General features: G+C 39.6%; 1 protein-coding gene across 3 annotated transcripts in view; it reads left to right on the top strand.

Annotated features, from left to right (window-relative positions):
* Window positions 1-2,781: 2,781 nt before the first annotated feature.
* Window positions 2,782-25,337, top strand: part of LOC110289940 (uncharacterized) — a 78,917-nt gene continuing 56,361 nt past the window's right edge. For all 3 annotated transcript variants that reach the window (XM_085835130.1, XM_085835129.1, XM_085835128.1), the window contains exons 1-3: window positions 2,782-3,385; window positions 7,625-7,739; window positions 7,891-8,064. In XM_085835130.1, coding sequence (XP_085691256.1) covers window positions 3,093-3,385; window positions 7,625-7,739; window positions 7,891-8,064 — 582 coding nt within the window. In that variant the 5' untranslated portion in view covers window positions 2,782-3,092. The remainder of the gene's footprint in view (window positions 3,386-7,624; window positions 7,740-7,890; window positions 8,065-25,337) is intronic.

The following is a 25,337-nucleotide window of genomic DNA, read 5'->3' as shown; positions in this document are numbered from 1 at the left end:
AGGATTTGGGACCCAAGTGTTTAGGACTTGGGGTGATGACAATCATGGCTGCTTGGGAGCTTAATAGGGATAATAATGAATGAGTTGCATGGGTCCCTCTGGGATTCATGCTAAGAGTAGATGAAATGCATGGCATTGTTTTGGATGATCTAACAGCCCTTGGTAGAAGGAGGAGGCCATGGTTTGGTGGATAAGTGTGCAAGAATGTAATTGTGAGTATGCAGAGTATGAAAATGTTAATTTGTGAGTGTGAGAATGTTTGAGGATGCAGGTAGGCATGAGTAATTGTGAATGAAAATGTGAGCAACCATATGTTGTGTGTGAGAATGATTTTGTGTAGCTGTGTGATTGTGTATTTAAAGTTGTGCCAATGTGCAAAAGGTGTGAGTTTTCATTAGTGTGAAAGAATGTAGATTCTCTGTACATGTGTAACTTATTAAGAAAAAGGATGGAACAGTGTGTCTTCATGGTAGATGAACTAAACCAGGTTCAGAAAAAAACCCACATTTTATCTTACAAGTAGAGTTCAGAAATTAAGAAATAAAATGCATGTTGAAGGTGAAGTATTAGGAAGAAGAATGGGATCAGGGATGGAGTGGGGAGAAGGGTTTATGAGATGGTGATATGGGATTAATGTGGTCAAGTGCTTCATATGAACATACAAAAATATTGCAATCAAGTCCATTTCATAAAAATAATATGTGCTACTAAGAGAGTCGAATTCTAAGCATGGATATATTTGTTCTTAGAAGCAAGTCTTCTGAGCATTAGGTTTTTATGATAAGGGAACTATCAGGAATACTATTCTGTTATCTATATAAATTATGTACACTAGTACATAATTAGCATAGTAAAGGTCATTGACATTTTAAACTAATGAAAACCAATCCTGTCATACCTTAAATATTTGGTGTAAAATTTTTATCTTTTTGGCTTTATTTTTATCTCATTAGAAGATATCTTCAAACTGTCCAGGGATGTATGTCAGCTCATTTTTTTCCCACATCACATACTGCTTTTACAACTACAAGGTGTAAAATGCTAAAGTATTTTTATTACATTGTTTCTTGGAGAAAAACTATTTGATAGAGGCTTTTTTGTTTTTTTTGTTTGTTTGTTTTTTCGAGACAGGGTTTTTCTGTGTAGCCCTGGCTGTCCTGGAACTCACTCTGTAGACCAGGCTGTACTAGAACTCAGAAATCCCCCTGCCTCTGCCTCCCAAGTGCTGGGATTAAAGGCGTGAGCCACCACGCCCATCTTAATAGAGGCTTTACGAGATGAAAATGGGCAAGATTTTTAAAGCCAATACAGTTCAGTTTTGCAGAGCAGATGAACCTATATAGCAAAGCTCACACTGATGCCCACAAGACACTGTTCAGCAGCCATCAGCCATGAATCACAGCATTGAACAGAACTGAGGGGAATTCCTGCTAACAGAAGTGTCCTGGAAGAAGGGTACCATTACCTGCTCCATTAAATGAGTAAAGTACAGGAGCTATGAACTCATGTGACTCTCCATCAGTGGACAGAGGTAATATTGGACAGAGGAGTCCTGAGGTTTGGAGGTCCTAGTACTTCACTGGACAGCTGCAATTTGAAAATAAGGGCATTGAAACCGTTTCAGCATGTCAAAAGACTGAACGACTGTCAAAACTGACAAATCTTGCTACCTCTGTAGCCATGTGCTTTGCAAAAGGACTATCTAATTGAGTTCCCTGATCAGTGACACTGACATCGCTACTGGAGGGGATATGGTTCTGGGTGCATGGTAAGTGGGGGTGAGGAGAAAGAAGAGGAGCAGGAAATTATTTGTCTTGGGAAGGGGAGTACGAAGGCATGCAGGAATGGAAGGCATGCAGCAATGCAGAAGTGGCAGGGATGGCTAAAGCCAGGTAGTTCTTGGAGGCTGAGAAATCCACTGAATGAATATACATACACATACATATACACATACATATATACATATACATATACAATACCATTGTAACCTAGTGAGAAAAGATGGGTTGGGGAAAGAAAATTGCCGATTAAAAAATTTAAATATGTTGCTCTCTAAAAACACACCTTGGAATTATTGTAGGTTTTATAAGAGAAAATAAAATAAAAGTAGAACATAAAAACATAGTCAGGGCAAAAGGCTAGGAGGTATGTTGGTGGATGTGTATGTTCATTTTGCATGCAATGTGCATGAGTTTCTCTTCAAAGTTTGCCTCTGAAGCCGTGAAAACGGACTACTCCTAGTTCCACTGCTGAATTCCCCTACCCCACTGGATGTGGAAAATAAACAATACAAATTAAGAGACCATTCTGTTAAGAGATTTTCCTGTAGAGCCGGCCTTCGGCATTCCATGTCCCCCATCACTTTCAACAGCCATGTACAAGGACTGCTTTCCCATGGCTGTAAGTCAGCCTTGAACAAACGACCAAAGGTCATCTAGCTCTCTTTTGACTTTTGACATTTAAAAAGTTCGTAATTGTAAAATTTCGTTCACATGAATGCGAGGGAAGGTGCCTGTGAGAGTACAGTGCCTGCTGTCCAAAAGACGGCATTGTAAGCCAGCTATGGTGGTCGCTGGAAACTGAGCTAGGTCCATGCTCGTAAACACGGAGCCCGTCCCTCCAGCCTCTTCTGACTTACACAAGTTGACTTTGCAGAGGTTTGACAGCCTGGACTACGCACATGCGCATTGACCTTTATTGGCTTCAGGTAGTCGAAGGTCACAGGCACGCACACGTTCACGCACACGTTCACGCACACCCTTGCATATTTGCGTCCACCAGTATGGCTTGACAAGAACTGTTCTGCCAACTGTCCCTGCAGTTGATAGACACTAAACCAGGGAGCAGACTTGAGGCGACAGGGTCTGTGGGAGAGACTTGGCAAGCCTATGACAAGTGATAATATTTGGATAAGGATGAGTGGGCTTATTACATCGTTGATACTTAGATAAGGAATAATGGGCTAATTATAAATATTAAAAACAGGAGGGTGGACTTATGATTCAATATGAGATGGGGAGAGTCTGCTTGTTATAATAACGTTGATACTGGGGCAGTTAACGGTTGGTTTGTTATAAATAACCTTGCCTGAGATGGGAGGAAAGTACAGCCGAGGGGAAGAGAGGAGGCCTTTGGGTTTTCCAGGCTTCTCTGCGCTGTGTTGCTGTCAGAAAAAAAATAGGGAAGAGACACCCTTGGGTTTCTGCGATATTAAGGCACCGAGAAGCAACCCGAGCTTTGGAAGGGACGATCCTGCTTATTTAGACATGACATACTTTCCTGACAATGATCTGCACATGGCGGCCTGTGCAGGCGATTTACCTTTTGTGCGGCTGTACTTTACTCTGGGTAAATACGAAGTCAATCACAGAGACAAGGAGAATAGGTAAGAGACCCTTAAGACCTGGGGTATGTGGGCAGTGTGGACGAAGACACCTTTACTCACTCCCGGGACAGGAACAGGAGTGGGGAGGGCCCAGCGCTGATTGCTGCCACTATATATTGACCGTTTCCGCACCTGTGATCAGCACACCTGGGAGGAACCCCTGGCCCAGCCAACGCAAGGGCGGAAGTCTGGTTGCTTTCCCTTCCTCATGAGACCTTTAGAGAGTCAACAGACTATTTAAAAGTGTTAATTAACAAGAACAAATCATCATTTTAGCTTTGTGTAATATTAGGAATACAATGTTAGATACATTTTTTAAAAAGTGAAGAATTCTTTTTTTTTTTTTTTCCCGACACAGGGTTTCTCTGTATAGCCCTGGCTGTCCTGGAACTCACTTTGTAGACCAGGCTAGCCTCGAACTCAGAAATCCGCCTGCCTCTGCCTCCAGAGTGCTGGGATTAAAGGCGTGCGCCACCACGCCCGGCCCCCCAAAAAGGGAAGAATTCTTACAAAAGGAATATTTTTATAACGTATTTATACCTTTAAGCCTAAAATTCTTCAAGTAAAACCCAGTATCCACTATATATGATATGTATCAGAATATATATAAGAATATTAAGTATATGTAAGTATATATATACTTATGCATATGTATATTAAGCCTGATGTGTATTGTAAGGAACTGAACTGAGGGTTTCTGTTCCTTCTACCACAGTTGTAAGCTGTACACATACACCTCTACCTCTTGCTTCCAGTAGGGAGAAAAGAAACCCATAGCACTTTACTTTTATCAGCCTGCCTTAAAAGTCAAATTATTAGAAGAACACAGTTATTAAAAATCTCAATGCATTCATTAAATATTTCACCTTGAAGAAGGCATAGACAGACATAGAGGAATATTAGCATAGTCAGATATAGCTTGCTATGCTAAGTGACAAACCAGTTTGATTGCATCTAAACAAGCATTGATTGGAAACTTAAATTAACAGACTATACGTACAAATCTAACGTATGATTTTCAAGTATTTAAATTGCAAATGAATTTTCCTCTTTTTTACTCATTAAATCAGCAGTCAGTTCTGCTACCTTTTAATACAGATCCTCATGTTGTGGTGACCCCAACCATAAAATTATTTTTGTTGTTACTTCATAATGGTAATTTGATATTGTTATGAATCATCTGTGTTTTCTGATGATCTTAGGCTACCCCTGTGAAAGGGTCATTTGATCCCCACAGGATAGGAACCCCAGACCTACATGTTTAATTTGAACATTTGGTTTCTAGCCATCTTTTTATTTCTTTCTAGCTTATTTTCAGTGCTAGAGAATATAATCTACTTTAAAGCAGTGTGCAGGAGCCTGATATAGCTCTCTCCTGCCAGTGCCTCACAAATACAGAGGTGGATGCTCACAGCCATCCATTGGACTGAGCATAGATCCCCAATCAAGGAACTAGAGAAAGAACCCAAGGAGCTGAAGGGGTTTGCAGCCCCATAGGAGGAGGAACAATATGAACTAGTCAGTATCCTCAGAGCTCCCAGGGACTAAACCACTAACCAAAGAGAGCACACATGGCGAGACTCATGGCTCCAGCTACATATGCAGCAGAGGATGGCCTAGTTGGTCATCAATAGCAGGAGAGGCCATTGGTCCTATGAAGACTCTATGCCCCAGTATAGGGGAATGCCAGGGCCAGGAAGTGGGAGTGGGGGGGTTGGTTGGTGAGCAGGGGGAGAAGGGAGGGGATAGGGAGAGGGTGTTTTTCAGAGGGGAAACCAGGAAAGGGGATAACATTTGAAATGTAAATAAAGAAAATATCCAATTTACAAAAAAGAAAAAGCAGTGTGTTGGCATTGAGTCTCTATGTACCTCCTGTGTAGTTAGTTGGTAATGGTCCTGCATATGCTTGTACTATTCTTTCAAATATTCACCTGAAGAGTTTAATGTACAGAAGAAAATCTCACTCTTTTAATTTGGTGTGTGTGTGTGTGTATAGTTATATTTTCTGGTGCTAATTAGTCTTTTCTGAGAAGAATCTATTTATCTGTGCTTATAGATTTTTATATTGTATAAATATTATTGAACATGGTTTTGTCCTATATAGACATACATATAATTGCAGACTGATTGTGTTGGAGGGTTGCTTTTCATTTATTCACTTTACATCCTTATACCAACCCCCTCCTCCCAGTTCCCCCTTACACAGATCTCCCCCCCCCATTTACCCCTCCCTTCTACTCAGAGAAGGGAAAATCCTCACTCCTGGCATCACCCCACCCTGACACATTAAGCCACTTCAGGACCAGGCACAACCTCTCCACTGAGGCCAGACAAAGCAGCCAAGTTATGGGAATGGAATTCACAGGCAGGAACAATTAGGGACGGCCCCTACCCATTTGTCCTGGATAGTTTTATGTTAACTTGACACAAGTTGAGAGGAGGGAACCTCAATAAAGAAAATGCTTCCATATGGTTGAGCTGTAGGGAAGCCTCTAGGACATTTTTCTTAACCAGTTATTGATAGGGGAGGCACAGTGCATTGTGGATAGTGCCATCCCTGGTCTGGTGGTTCTGTGTTCTGTAAGAAAGCAGACTGAGCAAGCCATAAAGAGCAAACCCCTTCATGGCCACTGCCTCCATGTTCCTGTCCTGTCTTCTTTTGATGATGATGTGGAAGTGTAAGCTAAGTAAATCCTTTCCTCCCCACGTTGCTTTGGTCACGGTGTTTCATTACAGTGAAAGAATTCCAAGATAAGATACTGATCACAAGTATGAAAATAAAAGATGGCAAATATATACAGCTATTAATATTGCACAGGAATTGTCTAATTTTGTAATAGTTCCTATATAGAAGAATGAATCCCCTCCCATTCTCTCAATCCATTTAGTCTCCAGATTTAACCAGAATATCTACTGCATACATAATACTATTTTTCAGGATCTTTTCCTCCTTGAAAGCCTCACGGTTCTTTTGCCCAGAGTTGCATTGTTGACTAAAATTAAATGATACTTCATCATTTGATTCCCACAATTTCTTTCTTTGGCTTAAAAGTCTGAAAACCAAAGCTCTGGTTACTTTGTGCTGTCCTTGCTGTATTTGTAAAAAGTAAAATTTATTAAGTGCAATTGGCATAACTAGATTTCAAAGGACCCCTTTTATATAGGATTGCATTCTGACCCATTCTTTTGATTATTAATAAAATCTAAAAGGTGCTATCATTTATAGTTTTAAAACAGAAGAAGGTCATTCTAGCCTCAGTATCTTAGCAGGAGGAGCATGAATGTTTGGCCAGTCTGGACATGAAGATCCTGGCTCAAAAAAGTCACCTTACAGTTGCTGAAATGTAGAATCCATAAAACATCTACAAAATGGGTATAATTGTATTGTTTTACTAACCTGTTTAACCATGTAAAGTTGGAGTAATATGATTATCTAGCATGCTATAAGTAAAACTTTCTTAATTTTTGTGTATATATTCTTAATGAATGACCACAATATTCTATTTTATTGAAGCAGAAATGAAACCCAGAAAGGGTAAGAAATAATGTGTAGTTAACAGAGCTTAGAGTAGGAGTAAAATCTGCTAGAGATCAAAGGTCCCCCCCAAACCCACCCCCAATGCATGCATGTGAACATTTGGTCATTAGATGGTAGCTCTGATTTGGGAGTTGTGGAACCTTATGAACAGTCGGACATTACTGTGGGTCAGGCTTTAGGGAGGGTATAGCCAGTTGTTGGTTCCGGTCCCTTCTCTGTTTCCTGAACACCACCTTAAGCATGTGGCTTATAGGGCAATAGTCTTGCTGTGTGGTAGGAATGTGGGCAAGCTTGAAGTTGAGTGTAAAAGAAGAATACCATGAGCAGAGCTCAATGACTTTTCTGCAAGTGCCGAAGGCCAAGTGGCAGTCAACAACAGGAAAAGACTGGATCAGGAGAACTGGAAACAAGAGGCCATAGTAAACTGGGATAAAAGCCATTTGTGTTATATTCTGGCAAAGGATCTGTGTTCTATATCCCGAATTTATAAATAAGGCTTAATGCAAATGAATCAGATTGATGTGTGTGTGTGTGCGCGCGCGCGTGCGTTTGTTTGGAAGAAATTTCACAAGGGAAAACAAATTTCTTCAGAAGAGCATTACATATTTGTTTAAAAGGCACATGCACTGTGTGCTATTTAACAGTTTTAGTTACAAGAATACTTGCATATATTGAGATAGTGCACTGTGATTTCTCTATAGGAATGCCATGCACTTTGCCTGCTTCTATGGACATTTAGAATTGGTGATATATCTCTGGAGGCGTGGCTGTGAGATTAATGTGTGTGACAATCATAACATCACACCCCTGATGAAGGTATACCATAGTCACCATTTTAAGAATGATATGATTGTGATTGAAGTAAAAATGAATTCATCTCGTATAACTATAATTAATGTTGAAACCCATGAGTGTGTATTATAATTTTTTTAAGCTGACTGTGTGCTTCTTGTTACAATCTCTTAAGGCTGTCCAAAGCTGGGAAGATAAAATCGTGTGTTTTCTGCTAGAGCACCATGCTAACCTGCACATTAAAGACAGCATGGGTAACACTGCTCTGCACTATGCTGTCTATAGTGGGAATTCAGCAACGGCTGCCAGGCTGCTACAGTACGGAGCAGATATTGAGGAAAGGACAAAAGTAAGGATCACTCTGCTTAGAAACAGGTGGGATGTATGCAGGGCTAATCACCCATGTTTAGAAGCTCATTTGTTCTCTGAATGAAAATGCTTAGACATTTGGAAGGGAAATATTTTAAGTATTGATACTTTCAAAAGTTCAGTTTTCTTCTTTACACAAAAGACAAATGTATGTGAAAACACTGAATTTCTTAAAGGTAAGATTTGTGTTTTATTCAATAATTTATAAGCATATTTTTGTAAAAAGTAAAAATTACAATAAAACAAGATTAGCCTTGCAAATATGCATCATCTTAAAACTCAAGACAATTTTGAATTAAGTGGAATTATTAATGTTGTTGACAAATTCTATCAGTTACTTATTCAGTCATGGTAGTGCTAATGGAAGAATAATGGAAACAAATTGACTAGGAATATGCAAGCCAATTTGGGAATTATGTAATTAAAACAAAATGCTAAGAAGGCTTTGTTAGTAGTTGAGAATTTTTCCAGTTTCTTTGTATGGATAGGACATTCTTTAGTTTCAGATAATTTTGCCTAGTTTGAGAGAGGATGTCACTGGGTTAAAAATATATCAGAGGGCAGCTTTTAGAGCACACAATTGATGTTACATTAACTTTTCATAGGGAGATATAGTGACTTTCTGAGAAGTTTCAGCGTGCTCAAGAGGGACACTGGGGCAGAATCCAGGGGAATAAGGAGTTTTTAAAATTTTGACTTTAATAAAGTAGGGGGTGTGGGTAAATTAACAACATTAAAGTAAGGACATGGTATCACTTTCACTTGTACCAAAGTGGCACACAGAGAGAAGTTTGAAAACAGAGAGATGTGAGTGTGGGTGCATCAGCTCCTAAAGGTAGTCTGGGTGGACAGTGGAAAAGTGCTACTCCTTGAAGAGTTTTGTTGTATACTACAAGGACAGTTGTAACCCTCTTATTTGAAAGCCACTTGCATATGTACTGAGCTATGACTGAGCAACTGTGGCGCCGGTATGGGGTGGGTGGGGTGGAGGAGAACAGTGTGTCTCTTTCCCAAAATACACAATGGCTGAGCAACCCAACCGTCCTGGACTAGACATGGAGGCATGTGACTCAGCATGGGATTTTCTTGATTCAGAGATGAACAGGCTCCCAAGGATGTGAAAGACGGGCCTATACTGGATATGGAGGCAGCAGCAAGAAAAGGGGGAGGTCTTTAAAGGGTTATGCATTTCAGTAGAGAATCCGAGTCTCTTAGTTTCAAGAGGGCCAGTGTCTCAGTTAGGGTTTCTATTGCTGTAACAAAACATTATGACCAAAAACAAAATGGGGAGGGAAGGGTTTATTTGGCTTACATTTTCACATCGTTGTTCATCATTGGAGCTAGCATAGGAACTGGAACAGAGCAGGAACCTGGAGGCAGGGGCTGATGCAGAAACCATGGAGGAATGCTGTTTACAGGCTTGCTCATCATGGGTTACTCAACCTGCTTGCTTATAGAACTCTGGACCACCAATCCAGTGATAGCACCACTCAGAATAGGCTGGGCCCTCCTCCATCAATCACTAATTATGATGGTGTTCTACAGGCTGACTCACTGCCCTATCTTTTTTTCTTTTTGTTTTAGTTTTATTTTTTATTTTTAACATACATAAGAAATAAATGTAATAAACCAAATATATGGGCAAAAATACAAAAATCATATGATCATCTCAATGGAAGTAAAAAGAAAAAAAGAATAAAAAGAAAAAGTCTTTGATAAGATTCAGCATGCATTAATAAAAATTCTAGAATGAGTAGGACTGTAGGAAACATATTCCAACGTAATAAAGATTATGTATGACAAACCCATGGCCAATATCATCCTAAATAAATAAAACCATTAATAAGCCCCATTAACATCAGGAATGGGAGAGGACTGCCCACTATCCCTACAGCTCATCCATGATGTGATTGAAGCCTTCGCTGGAGCAATAAGGCAGGAGAAGGGATACAAATGGGAAAATATTAAGTCAAAATATTTTCAATTAAAGATTATATTCTCTTATACCCATTGTTCCCAAAATTTGACTAGAAAAATTATAGAAATTATCAATAATTTCAGCAGTGTTATGATACAAAATAGACTTACAGCATTTACCAGTCTTAATATATATGAGTAACAACATGGACACGCTCCTCTTCCCAGTTTTTCAAATAAAATAAAATATTTAGCATATACATAACAAAAGAGGTAAAAACCTCTGCAATGAAAACTTTAAATGTGTGAAGAAAGAGATTAAGAAACATACTAGAATTTGAAGACCTCCCAAGTGTATAGCTTGGTAGAATATTTTTTTCTTTTTTCTTTTTTTTTAATCAGATATTTTCTTTATTTACATTTCAAATGTTATCCCCTTTCCTAGTTTCCCCTCCAAAAATCCCCTATCCTCTCCCCACTTCCCTTGCTCCCCAACCCACCTGCTCCTGCTTCTTGGCCCAGGCATTCTCCTATACTGGAGTATAGAACCTTCACAGGATCAAAAGCCTCTCCTCTCATTGATGACCAACTTGGCCATCCTCTGCTACATATGCAGCTGGAGCCATGAGTCTCTCCATGTGTTTTCTTTGATTGGTGGTTTAGTCCCAGAGAGCTCTGGGGTTACTGGTTAGTTCATATTGTTGTTCATCCTAGGGGGCTGCAAATCCCTTCAGCTTCTTGGTTACTTTCTCTAGCTCCTTCATTGGGGGCCCTGTGCTCCCTCTAATGGATGACTGTGAACATCCACTTCTGTATTAGTCAGGCACTGGCAGAGCCTCTCAGGAGACAGCCATATCAGGCTCCTGTCAGCAAGCTTTTGTTGGCATCTGCAATATTGGGTTTGGTGGTTGTTTATGGGATGGATTCCCCAGGTGGGGCAATTTCTGGATAGTCATTCCTTCAGTCTCTGCTCTGAACTTTGTCTCTGTAACTCCTTCCATGGGTATTTTGTTCCCCATTCTAAGAAGGAACAAAGTATCCACACTTTGGTCTTCCTTCTTGAGTTTCATGTGTTTTGCAAATTGTATCTTGGGTATTCTAAATTTCTGGGCTAATATCCACTTATGAGTGAGTGCATATCATGTGTGTTCTTTTGTGATTGGGTACCTCACTCAGGATGATATCCTCCAGATCCATCCATTTACCTAAGAATTTCATAAATTCATTGTTTTTAATAGTTGAGTAGTACTCCATTGTGTAAATGTACCACATTTTTTGCATCCATTCCTCTGTTGAGGGACATCTGGGTTCTTCCCAGCTTCTTGCTATTATAAATTAGGCTGCTATGAACATAGTGAGGCATGTGTCCTTATTACAAGTTGGAGCATCTTCTGGGTATATGCCCAGGAATGGTGTGCTGGGTCCTCAGGTCCAATTTTCTGAGGAACCGCCAAACTGATTTCTAGAATGGTTGTACCAGCTTGCAATCCCACCAGCAATGAAGGAATGTTTCTCTTTCTCCACATCCTCGCCAGCATCTGCTGTCACCTGAATTTTTGATCGTAGCCATTCTGACTGGTGTGAGGTGGAATCTCAGGATTGTTTTGAGTTGCATTTCCCTGATGATTAAGGATGTTGAACATTTTTTCAGGTGCTTCTCGGCCATTCCTTATTCCTCAGTTGAGAATTCTGTTTAGCTCTGTACCCCATTTTTTAATAGGGTTATTTGTTTTTCTGGAGTTCTTTGTATATATTGGATATTAGCCCCCTATCAGATTTAGGATTGATAAAGATCTTTGCCCAAACTGTTGGTTGCCATTTTGTCTCATTGACAGCATCCTGTGCCTTACAGAAGCTTTGCAATTTTAAGAGCATTTGTTGCTTCTTGATCTTCAGCACAAGCCATTGCCATTCTGTTCAGGATCTTTCCCCCTGTGTCCATATCTTCGAGGCTTTCCCCCACTTTCTCCTTTATAAGTTTCAGTGTCTCTGGTTATATGTGGAGGTCCTTGATCCACTTAGACTTGAACTTTGTACAAGGAGATAAGCATGGATCAATTTGAATTCTTCTACATGATAACTGCCAGTTGTGCCATTTGTTGAAAATGCTGTCTTTTTTCCACTGGATGGTTTTAGCTCCCTTGTCAAAGATCAAGTGACCATAGGTGTGTGGTTTCATTTCTGGGTCTTCAATTCTGTTCCATTGATCTACCTGTTGTCACTGTACCAGTACCATGCAGTTTTTAATCACAGTTGCTCTGTAGTACAGCTTGAGGTCAGGAATGGAGATTCCACCAGAGGTTCTTTTATTGTTGAGAATAGTTTTTGCTTTCCTAGATTTTTTTAGCTTGGTAGAATTAAGACTGTGAAATAAGACCTTCCTACCAAAACAGTTTACCGATTCAGTGAAATCACAATCAACATCCTCATCTCATTCTTCACATAAATAGAAAGAAAATCCTCAATATGGAACAACAAAAGTCCCACAATAGCTAATTAGTCCTAGATAAGTGTTTGTTTCTATGCATTATGCTCAGTTTAAGTGCTAAGATGTTTTTTTATGGTATCTTCTTCACCTGAGATCCTCTCTTCAATTTCTTGTATTCTGTTGGTGATGCTTGCATCTATGACTCTCAATCTCTTTCCTAGGTTTTCTAACTCCAGAGCTGACTCCCTTTGTAATTTCTTTATTGTTTCTATTTCCATTTTTAGATATTGGATGGTTTTGCTCATTTCTTTCACCTGTTTGATTTTTGCGTTTACTGTAATTCTTTAAGGGATTTTTGTGTTCCGTCTTTAAGTGCTTCTAGCTGTTTACCTGTGTTCTCCTGTATTTCTTAGGGGAGTTATTTGTGCCCTTGTTAGAGTCTTCTATCACCATTATGAGAAGTGATTTTAGATCTGAATCTTGCTTTTCTGTTGTGATGGTGTATTCAGGACTTGCTATGGTAGGAGAATTGGGTTCTGATGATGCCAAGTAATCTTGGTTTCTGTTGTTTATGTTTTTATGCTTGCCTCTTGCCATCTGGTTATCACTAGTACTACCTGCCCTCATTATATCTGACTGGAGCCTGTCCTTCCTGTCATCCTGGTTGTGTCAGAACACCTCAGAGTTCAGCTGTTTCTGGGATCCTGGGATCCTGAGATCATGGGTGTGTCAGAACTCCTGGGAGCAACGTTGCCTCTGAGACCCTGAGATCCTGGTGTGACCAAGCTCCTATGATCCTATGATCCTGTGATCCTGGGCGTATTATAGTGCCTGGGAGTGGAGCTTCCTCTGGTTGTTGTAGGACTGGCTGCAGAGTTTGGGCCCAAGGTCTTCTCAAAGCACTGACCCAGACTGCAAGGAACCCGTGCCACTCATCAGGGTTTCTGCTTTTCTAGATCCCACTAGTCCCAGTTACTCCTGGTGGTGTTGGGACAGATGTATCTTCTACATCTCTGATCCTATGATCCTGGGCATGTTAGAACGCCTAGGAATGGACCTTCCTGTGGATGTTGTGTGACTGGCTACAGAGTTCAGGCTGAAGGTCTGTTCAGGGCTCTGGCTCACAGCCCCATCTTTTTTTTTTTTTTTAATATCATTCATAATACATAGTTTTAATGCTATCAAGTAGGGAAATATTTCGTATTCATATGCCTGTACAGATTTACATTCAGCCCCCAAATACAATAAATTCATTCATTTCCACAAATGCATTCATGGTTACCTAGTGAAGATAGGAAACATTATACCTCATCTCCTAAAGACTTTCTTTTTATGCTTGAAACAGTGCCTATTTTTTTTCTTGTATTGAGAATATATTTTTCTCACATAACACATCCTGACTAAAGTTTCCACACCCTCTCTTTTCTCAGTCTCTCTCCACATATCATTCCATATGGATCTAACCCATTTCTGTCTGTCATTAGAAAGCAAACAGGTTTCTAAGAGATAATAGTAAAATAAAATAAGATAAAAGAAAAGCTAATACATAGAATTAGATAAAACAAGCAGAAAAAAGAGTATAAGGGAAGGCACAAAAATAAAGGGACATTGCTATGTAAACACTTTGCATAAAATTAAATAATGTTATTAGAAACAAAGTGGTGCTTCTTTCAGCTTCACAGCTTCACCTTAAGAAGGCATTTTCTCAGTTGAGATCTGCTCCTCTGAGATGACTATAGTTTGTGTCAGGTTGACACTCAGCACAGCAAGAGTTCAGGAGAGATGCCGAGAGCGATTGTTCTGGAGGAGAGATTTCTTAGCATTAATGCCACGGAAGAGAGGAAACTGCTTGACTAGGTGGAGGGCACAGGGATTCAGGGATAGGTCAGGTCCAGCACCAGGGCTTTCTGATTCCCAAGTGTGGAAGGAGACAGGGAGCAGCAAGTGTGGTTACCAATATCCACTGTGATATGAACTCACTTTCTAGAGGAAGGAGCCTGGCACTGGGAAGGGCTGTTAGTTCAGGACCTGCAGTTGTAAACACTGAAAACCTAAGAGTAATAATGGTGATAGGAATCCTTTCTGTAATTTAGCTTTAGCTGTCCTGTGCAAAAAATTATCCACTGGGAGAAATGAATATGTACAAAGTATAAATCAAGTGCCAGAAAATTTCAAGACTAGGCAATTTCTATTTTAAATTAAATTTGACACCTGATTTTTGCAAACAGAAAATATTTCACATGTAAGTGGTTTTTAAATAATCATCCATTGGTAAACACACCATTAATAAGGGTATAAATAGTCCACAATTTAACTTTATAATTCTGCAGATACCTAGACTTCGAGGTCTCTTAGAGAGTCAAACCTAGTCTTTTATGATTTCGTCTGACGGATTTGAGCCTAAGCAGAGAACACACCCATTATCTGAGACCTTAGTTTGCTCCAGTCTACAAGGAATCCATTTGAGTATTTCTTTGTGTCATGCAGTTATTCTGTGTTAGTTTTTGAATTTACAACCCTTTACTTATGGTATATTGTGATATAAGTTTCTGAGTTTTAAACATTATATTAAGTTGGCATGTTGAAATTTTTCTTGGCCTGGGCTTGAGAGATGGCCCGGCAGTTAAGAACCATTGCTGCTCTTCCAGAGGTCCAGAGTTCGTGTCCCAGCACCCTAGTCAGGCAGCTTACCACCATCTGTAACTCCAGCTCCAGGGTATCTGATACCAAGTATCAACCCTCTTCTGGCTTCCACATTGCAGAGTGCTTGCTGAGTATGCTCATGACTCTATGTTTCTTTCATCTCCAGCATGGTAAATGTTTCTCTTGTTTATACTATAAATAATGAAACTCCCATTGGAATATCTGCAAGTCTTTTTTTTGGTTAATTATATTAACTACACAGACAAGAGGTATATTACAAATAATATTTTTGTTTTATCTTTCACATTACTCTTTAAATAGTATAAGATATTAGATAATCAAGGATAAGTGCACATACCTGTGATTGTAGCACTTAGGAAGCTATAACAGGTGGAACATGAGTTCAGGCCACTCTAGGCTACAATTGGGACCATAAATCCCTCAAAAATATTGTAATACTTGGGTCACACTATTTTTATTAATAGTGAGAAGACATTTTGTCCTAAGCTTTCTAATAGCTAAGACAGTCTTCAACTTATTTTTTTTATTTTTTTTTTTTTTTTGTTTAAGATTAAAATAAATATAAAGCTTCCATATTTCACATACCCACTTTGACCATAGACATTTGGAGCAGAGAAAGACAATTATTTTCCAATCATATAATCTTTGAAACTTCATTCAAAGGATTCTGATCAAATATATGTGGGTATATTTTTTATGTTTTTCTATTCTGTTCTTATTCCTCATGTGTGTTTTATAGCATGCTGAAAAACTGTTATTCTGATTACTATAGTTTTTGTGATATGTTTTGAAGCCAGCAAATGTGAAACAACCAGCTTGTTTATTTCTTAAAGTCACTCATGTCAATCAAAATGTTTTATTAATTTATTTTATTTCTGTAAAAATAACAGTATGTTTTTCTTTATGTATTTAATTTTTGTAGATTTTTTTCTGATTTTTACATTTTAAAGAAAATTTTCACTTTCATTCATATTCATACATTGTCTAATACTATTTTCATTCAAGTATATAATGTACTTTGAGCATATACCCCATACCTTCTACTGTTCTTCTCCCCTATCCTGGTTTCCACTAGTAGCTCTTTTCTCATAGAATGATTCACTTTTCCTGACATCACTCTTTCTGTTTCTCTATCTGTCTCTCTGTCTCTCTCTTTTTCTCTCTGTGTTTATCTCTCTGTTACATATACATACTCACATTGCATGGAGAAAGGAACGCGAGTATGTGCATATATAATTTGTTTTATATATATATATAATTCTATGTATCTACATAAAATCTCTGTTCCACAAATGAGGGAAAACATATTTGTTTCTCTAAGACTGACTTAATATATTTAATCTATTTGGTTTTAAGATAGATTAAAACAAGCCTGTATTTTACTTTGATGAGACAGGCACTTCTCAATATTTACACTTTCAGTTAATAAGTATAGAGAATCTTTGTATTCCTGTTTCCTTCAGTTAATTTTAGTAGTATATTAAGTTTTTACTGTACCCGTGTTTAGATTCTTTGGTTAACTTTATCTCTAGGATTTTTGTTTATAATACTTTTATAGGTGTGACCATCCTAATTCCTTTTATTTGTTAATTTTATGTCCTATAGTGCAATTTAAATTATTTATTTCTATTTTTCTTCATGGGAAATTTAGGATATCTGTATATAAGAACATGTCATATCTGAACATATATGATTGAGCCTTTCAACTTGGATAGTATTTGTTTAATGTATTGGCTGAGTTTTCTGGATAGGATCTCAGTAATATTTTGATGAAAAAGTGAGGTTTGGAATTTTTGTGGTTTTCCTGATTAAAGAGAAAAAATATTCACAATTGTGCTTGACATTAGCAATGTTCTTTTCTTTTTTTTTTTTTTTTTTTTTTTTTTTTTTTTTTTTTTGCTCTTGCCACTGGTTTTATTAGGTGTTGTCCGGTTGGTGAGCACTTCCATTATGTCAGGATTTTATTTTATTTTATTTTTTTTTTTTAATATTTTTATTACATAATTTCCTCAATTACATTTCCAATACTATCCCAAAAGTCCCCCATAGCGCCCCCCACTTCCCTACCCACCCATTCCCATTCTTTTGGCCCTGGCATTCCCCTATATTGGGGCATATAAAGTTTGCAAGTCCAATGGGCCTCTCTTTCCATTGATGGCCGACTAGGCCATCTTTCGATACATATGCAGCTAGAGACAAGAGCTCCAGGGTTCCGGTTAGTACATCATGTTGTTCCAACAATAGGGTTGCAGATCCCTTTAGCTCCTTGGGTACTTTCTCTAGCTTCTCCATTGGGAGCCCTGTGATACATCCAATAGCTGACTGTGAACATCCACTCCTGTGTTTGCTAGGCCCCGGCATCGTCTCACAAGAGACAGCTATATTTGGGTCCTTTCAGCAAGATCTTGCTAGTGTATGCAATGGTGTCAGCGTTTAGAAGCTGATTATGGGACGGATCCCTGGATACAGCAGTCTCTAAATGGTCCATCCTTTCATCACAGCTACGAACTTTGTCTCTGTAGCTCCTTTCCCTGGGTGTTTTGTTCCCAATTCTAAGAAGGTGCACAGTGTCCACACTTTGGTCTTCATTCTTCTTGAGTTTCATGCGTTTAGCAAATTGTATCTTATATCTTGGGTATCCTAAGTTTTGGGCTAATATCCACTTATCAATGAATACATATTGTGTGAGTTCTTTTGTGATTGTGTTACTTCACTCAGGGTGATGCCCTCCAGGTCCATCCATTTGGCTAGGAATTTCATAAATTCATTCTTTTTAATAGCTGAGTAGTACTCCATTGTGTAAATGTACCATAATTTCTGTATCCATTCCTCTGTTGAGGGACATCTGGGTTCTTTCCAGCTTCTGGCTATTATAAATAGGGCTGCTATGAACATAGTGGAGCATGTGTCCTTTTTACCGGTTGGGACATCTTCTGGATATATGCCCAGGAGAGGTATTGCTGGATCCTCCGGTAGTACTATGTCCAATTTTCTGAGGAACCGCCAGACTGATTTCCAGAGTGGTTGTACAAGCTTGCAATCCCACCAACAATGGAGGAGTGTTCCTCTTTCTCCACATCCTCGCCAGCATCTGCTGTCACCTGAATTTTTGATCTTAGCCATTCTGACTGGTGTGAGGTGGAATCTCAGGGTTGTTTTGATTTGCATTTCCCTGATGATTAGGGATGTTGAACATTTTTTCAGGTGCTTCTCTGCCATTCGGTATTCCTCAGGTGAGAATTCTTTGTTCAGTTCTGAGCCCCATTTTTTAATGGGGTTATTTGACTTTCTGGAGTCCACCTTCTTGAGTTCTTTATATATATTGGATATTAGTCCCTTATCTGATTTAGGATAGGTGAAGATCCTTTCCCAATCTGTTGGTGGTTTTTTTGTCTTATTGATGGTGTCTTTAGCCTTGCAGAAGCTTTGTAGTTTCATGAGGTCCCACTTGTCAATTCTCGATCTTACAGCACAAGCCATTACTGTTCTATTCAGGAATTTTTCCCCTGTGCCCATATCTTCAAGGCTTTTCCCCACTTTCTCCTCTATAAGTTTCAGTGTCTCTGGTTTTATGTGAAGTTCCTTGATCCACTTAGACTTGACCTTAGTACAAGGAGATAGGAATGGATCTATTCGCATTCTTCTACATGTTAACAACCAGTTGTGCCAGCACCATTTGTTGAAAATGCTGTCTTTCTTCCACTGGATGTTTTTAGCTCCCTTGTCGAAGATCAAGTGACCATAGGTGTGTGGGTTCATTTCTGGGTCTTCAATTCTATTCCATTGGTCTATTTGTCTGTCACTATACCAGTACCATGCAGTTTTTATCACAATTGCTCTGTAGTAGAGCTTTAGGTCCGGCATGGTGATTCCACCAGAGGTTCTTTTATCCTTGAGAAGAGTTTTTGCTATCCTAGGTTTTTTGTTATTCCAGATGAATTTGCAGATTGCACTTTCTAATTCGTTGAAGAATTGATTTGGAATTTTGATGGGGATTGCATTGAATCTGTAGATTGCTTTTGGCAAGATAGCCATTTTTACAATGTTGATCCTGCCAATCCATGAGCATGGGAGAACTTTCCATCTTCTGAGATCTTCTATAATTTCTTTCTTCAGAGACTTGAAGTTTTTATTATACAGATCTTTCACTTCCTTAGTTAGAGTCACGCCAAGATATTTTATATTATTTGTGACTATTGAGAAGGGTGTTGTTTCCCTAATTTCTTTCTCAGCCTGTTTATTCTTTGTGTAGAGAAAGGCCATTGATTTGTTTGAGTTAATTTTATATCCAGCTACTTCACCGAAGCTGTTTATCAGGCTTAGGAGTTCTCTGGTGGAATTTTTAGGGTCACTTATATATACTATCATATCATCTGCAAAAAGTGATATTTTGACTTCCTCTTTTCCAATTTGTATCCCTTTGATCTCCTTTTGTTGTCGAATTGCTCTGGCTAGGACTTCAAGTACAATGTTGAATAGGTATGGAGAAAGTGGACAGCCTTGTCTAGTCCCTGATTTTAGAGGGATTGCTTCAAGCTTCTCACCATTTACTTTGATGTTGGCTACTGGTTTGCTGTAGATTGCTTTTATCATGTTTAGGTATGGGCCTTGAATTCCTGATCTTTCCAAGACTTTTATCATGAATGGGTGTTGGATCTTGTCAAATGCTTTTTCCGCATCTAAGGAGATGACCATGTGGTTTTTATCTTTGAGTTTGTTTATATACTGGATTACGTTGATGGATTTCCGTATATTGAACCATCCCTGCATCCCTGGGATGAAACCTACTTGGTCAGGATGGATGATTGTTTTGATGTGTTCTTGGATTCGGTTAGCAAGAACTTTATTGAGGATTTTTGCATCAATATTCATAAGGGATATTGGTCTGAAGTTTTCTATCTTTGTTGGGTCTTTTTGTGGTTTAGGTATCAGAGTAATTGTGGCTTCATAGAATGAGTTGGGTAGAGTACCTTCTGTTTCTATTTTGTGGAATAGTTTGTGAAGAACTGGGATTAGATCTTCTTTGAAGGTCTGATAGAACTCTGCACTAAACCCATCTGGTCCTGGGCTTTTTTTAGTTGGGAGACTATTAATGACTGCTTCTATTTCTTTGGGGGATATAGGGCTGTTTAGATCATTAACCTGATCTTGATTCAACTTTGGTACCTGGTATCTGTCTAGGAACTTGTCCATTTCATCCAGGTTCTCCAGTTTTGTTGAGTATAGCCTTTGGTAGAAGGATCTGATGGTGTTTTGGATGTCTTCAGGATCTGTTGTTATGTCTCCTTTTTCATTTCTGATTTTGTTAATTAGGATGCTTTCCCTGTGCCCTCTAGTGAGTCTGGCTAAGGGTTTATCTATCTTGTTGATTTTCTCAAAGAACCAGCTCCTTGATTGGTTGATTCTTTGAATAGTTTTTCTTGTTTCCACTTGGTTGATTTCACCCCTGAGTTTGATTATTTCCTGCCGTCTACTCCTCTTGGGTGAATTTGCTTCCTTTTGTTCTAGTGCTTTTAGGTGTGTTGTCAAGCTGCTAATGTGTGCTCTCTCTAGTTTCCTTTTGGAGGCACTCAGAGCTATGAGTTTTCCTCTTAAAAATGCTTTCATTGCGTCCCATAAGTTTGGGTATGTTGTGGCTTCATTTTCATTGAACTCTAAAAAGTCCTTAATTTCTTTCCTTATTCCTTCCTTGACCAAGGTATCATTGAGAAGAGTGTTGTTCAGTTTCCACGTGAAGGTGGGCTTTCTATTATTTATTTTGTTATTGAAGATCAGCCTTAGTCCATGGTGATCTGATAGGATGCATGGGACAATTTCAATATTTTTATATCTGTTGAGGCCTGTTTTGTGACCAATTATGTGGTCAATTTTGGAGAAGGTACCATGAGGTGCTGAGAAGAAGGTATATCCTTTTGTTTTAGGATAGAATGTTCTGTAGATATCTGCCAGATCCATTTGATTCATAATTTCTCTTAGTTTCACTGTGTCCCTGTTTAGTTTCTGTTTCCATGATCTGTCCATTGGTGAAAGTGGTGTGTTGAAGTCTCCCACTATTATTGTATGAGGTGCAATGTGTGCTTTGAGATTTACTAAAGTTTCTTTAATGAATGTGGCTGCGTTTGTATTTGGAGCATAGATATTCAGGATTGATAGTTCCTCTTGGAGGATTTTACCTTTGATGAGTATGAAGTGTCCCTCCCTGTCTTTTTTAATGACTTTGGGTTGGAAGTCAATCTTATCAGATATTAGAATGGCTACTCCAGCTTGTTTCTTCATGCCATTTGCTTGGAGAATTGTTTTCCAGCCTTTCATTCTGAGGTAGTGTCTATCCTTTTCTCTGAGATGAGTTTCCTGTAAGCAGCAAAATGTTGGGTCTTGTTTGTGTAGCCAGTTTGTTAGTCTATGTCTTTTTATCGGGGAGTTGAGTCCATTGATATTAAGAGATATTAAGGAAAAGAAATTGGTGTTTCCTGTTATTTTTGATGTTAAAGTTGGCATTTTGTTCTTGTGGCTGTCTTCTTTTAGGTTTGTTGAGGGATTACCTTCTTGTTGTTTCTAGGGCGTGGTTCCTGTCCTTGTATTGGTTTTTTTCTGTTATTATCCTTTGAAGGGCTGGATTCGTGGAGAGATAATGTGTGAATTTGGTTTTGTCGTGGAATACTTTGGTTTCTCCATCTATGTTAATTGAGAGTTTGGCTGGGTATAGTAGCCTGGGCTGGAATTTGTGTTCTTTTAGTGTCTGTATAACATCTGTCCAGGATCTTCTGGCTTTCATAGTCTCTGGTGAAAAATCTGGTGTAATTCTGATAGGCTTGCCTTTATATGTTACTTGGCCTTTTTCTCTTACTGCTTTTAGTATTCTATCTTTATTTAGAGCATTTGTTGCTCTGATTATTATGTGTCGGGAGGTATTTCTTTTCTGATCCAGTCTATTTGGAGTTCTGTAGGCTTCTTGTATGTTCATGGGCATCTCTTTCTTTAGATTTGGGAAGTTTTCTTCTATAATTTTGTTGAAGATGTTCGCTGGTCCTTTGAGTTGAAAATCTTCATTCTCATCCACTCCTATTATCCGTAGGTTTGGTCTTCTCATTGCGTCCTGGATTTCTTGGATGTTTTGAGTTAGGATCTTTTTGCATTTTACATTTTCCTTGATTGTTGTGCCGATGTTCTCTATGGAATCTTCTGCACCTGAGATTCTCTCTTCCATCTCTTGTATTCTGTTGCTGATGCTTGCATCTATGGTTCCAGATTTCTTTCCTAGGGTTTCTATCTCCAGTGTTGCCTCATTTTGGGTTTTCTTTATTGTGTCTACTTCCCTTTTTAGGTCTAGTATGGTTTTGTTCATTTCCATCATCTGTTTGGATGTGTTTTCCTGTTTTTCTGTAAGGACTTCTACCTGTTTGATTATGTTATCATGTTTTTCTTTAAGGATTTGTAACTCTTTAGCAGTGTTCTCCTGCAATTCTTTAAGGGATTTTTGTGCTTCCTCTTTATTGTCTTCTTCCTTTTTAGCAGTGTTCTCCTGCATTTCTTTAAGTGTGTTATTAACGTCCTTCTTGAAGTCCTCTATCATCATCAGGAGATATGCTTTTAAATCCGTGTCTAGCTTTTCCGGTGTGTAGGGGTGCCCTGGACTGGGTGAAGTGGGGGTGCTGGGTTCTGATGATGGTGAGTGGTCTTGGTTTCTGTTAGTAAGATTATTACGTTTACCTTTCGCCATCTGGTAATCTCTGGGGTTAGTTGTTATCGTTGTCACTATTTAAAGATTGGAGCAGAAGCTGTGTTCCACTCACCAGCAGTCCCAAAATCCTGCGGCGGGGGTCGTGGGTAGCTGGCGGGTGTCAGGCAACCCTGCGCTCCCGCTACCCTGGCGCTGATCCGGCCGGGTGAGGCCTGTGGCCCTACTCAGGCTGGTTTCTGCGTCCCTAACTAATGCAGTCTCAGGTCCCGCGCAATTGGATTGGAGCAGAAGCTGTGCTCCCCTCACCAGAAGTCTTAAGATCCTGTGGCGGGTGTTGTGGGCAGTTGGCGAGTGTCAGCAGACCCTGCGCCCCAGCTGCTCAGGTGCTTTTCTGACCGGAAGAGGCTTGTGGCCCTGTGTGGGCCGGATTTCTCTCTCCCCAACCAGAGCAGTCTCAGGTCCCGCGTGATTGGACTGGAGCAGAAGCTGTGTTCCACTCACCAGCAGTCCCAAAATCCTGCGGCGGGGGTCGTGGGTAGCTGGCGGGTGTCAGGCAACCCTGCGCTCCCGCTACCCTGGCGCTGATCCGGCCGGGTGAGGCCTGTGGCCCTACTCAGGCCGGTTTCTGCTTCCCTAACTAATGCAGTCTCAGGTCCCGCGCAATTGGATTGGAGCAGAAGCTGTGTTCCACTCACCAGCAGTCCCAAAATCCTGCGGCGGGGGTCGTGGGTAGCTGGCGGGTGTCAGGCAACCCTGCGCTCCCGCTACCCTGGCGCTGATCCGGCCGGGTGAGGCCTGTGGCCCTACTCAGGCTGGTTTCTGCTTCCCTAACTAATGCAGTCTCAGGTCCCGCGCAATTGGATTGGAGCAGAAGCTGTGCTCCCCTCACCAGAAGTCTTAAGATCCTGTGGCGGGTGTTGTGGGCAGTTGGCGAGTGTCAGCAGACCCTGCGCCCCAGCTGCTCAGGTGCTTTTCTGACCGGAAGAGCCAGTCTTCAACTTATAATATCAGAAAAGACACAGACCACTTAGTCAGAAGCATTTAAAGTCATTTTGAAGATGCTAGATCGAATTACAAGTCAGTTTCTGTAGTGACCCATGTGGAGTTGTAGACTAAGGTTGATTTCTGGGTCCTGTATTGAAACAGAATACAATGCTCCCAAGGGCCAAACCACAAACCAAAGAGTATACATGGAGGGACCCATGGCTCCAGCTACATGTGTAGCAGAGAATTGCCTTATCTGGCATCAATGGAAAGGGGAGGTCCTTGGCCCTGTGAAGGTTCAATGCCCCAGTGTAGTGGAATACTAGGGTGATGAGGCTGGAGTGGCGGGTGGGTGTCGGAGCACCCTCATAGAAGCAGGGGCAACGGGGGATGGGATAGGGAGTTTGTGGAGGGGAAACTGGGAAGTGGGATAACATTTGCAATGTAAATAAATAAAATAACCAATAATAAAAAGAAATAGTTAAGTAAAGATATATTAAAAAAGAGTACAATTATTACATTAGAGGGAATGAAAGATAATTTATTCTATATCGAAACATAAATAACCATGGTTCAGGAACACAGATTTAGGTCACCCTAAATTCCTGTCCTGAATGTCCCAAAGTGGGAGCAGTTTCATGAAATGTTTATAGTAATAGAACAAAGACAGCATAAATAAAGATATTTTTCACATTCATTCATAGAAACAGCAGGAGAATGGTTAAAGTGAAGTGGGGAGATCTTGCTATGGTCCTCAGATGTTATCTGACGATGCTCTTAGCTTTTTGGTTGGTGTGGGCTAGATGACTGTTTGTAATGGGAATTTACCTATTGATCAAAATATGTCAGCTTACATACAAAGGAGGGAAACACATGTTCATTAAGAGAGATGGAGATGGCCTAAAATAAGTTGGCTTTGAACTGTGACATTCCAATCTCTTTACAATTGTTGAATTTCTAATCAGTTAATCAGCCTTGCAGAAGGTTTAGTGGAAGGCACAGTTTCTGTCTGAGAACTTGCTTTAACATCTGCAAGGTGTCCTCATGACCGAATGTAGTGTCTAAGTCAGTAGAAAAGTTTCAATACTTTCTTCAGCTGACTTGTTCAAATGCTAACGGTTGGCTCAAAATGCATTGCCAAATGAAAATTAAGCAAAAACTAAAGTTGCATACAATGCATGGTGTTCTCACATATTATAATAGCTGATTGTTGGAACATAGTCCAGTATGGAATCATGCGAAAATTCTGACTGCTTGTGAGAAAACTCCATGAAAACATGTCTTGTGATATCCATTTCTCCAAAACAAAATTGTTCTTGGAATGTATTTTGTGCGTCTCCAAGTGTAACAAATAGGCTTGAATTTACTTCAGCTGTTGTTATTCATATTCCTCTATGGAAAAACATGATTTTGCCATGTGTAGTTGGTCCTTGTGACTCTTTTTTACCTCCAGAATATAAATTGTTGCTCTGAATAAAGTTGGCTATTGCATGAGACTTTAGTCACCTCATTTTTAGGTCTTGCTCTCCCAGGTTCATTCCAGAGACTAGAGCAGTAAAACAACTGATCACAAAGTCTT

Source organism: Mus caroli, unplaced genomic scaffold, assembly GCF_978045245.1.
Source record: "Mus caroli unplaced genomic scaffold, Mus_caroli_1 scaffold_2, whole genome shotgun sequence".
Lineage (NCBI taxonomy): Eukaryota > Metazoa > Chordata > Mammalia > Rodentia > Muridae > Mus > Mus caroli.
Note: the sequence above shows the minus strand (reverse complement) of the source record. Positions and strands in the feature narration are given on the sequence as shown.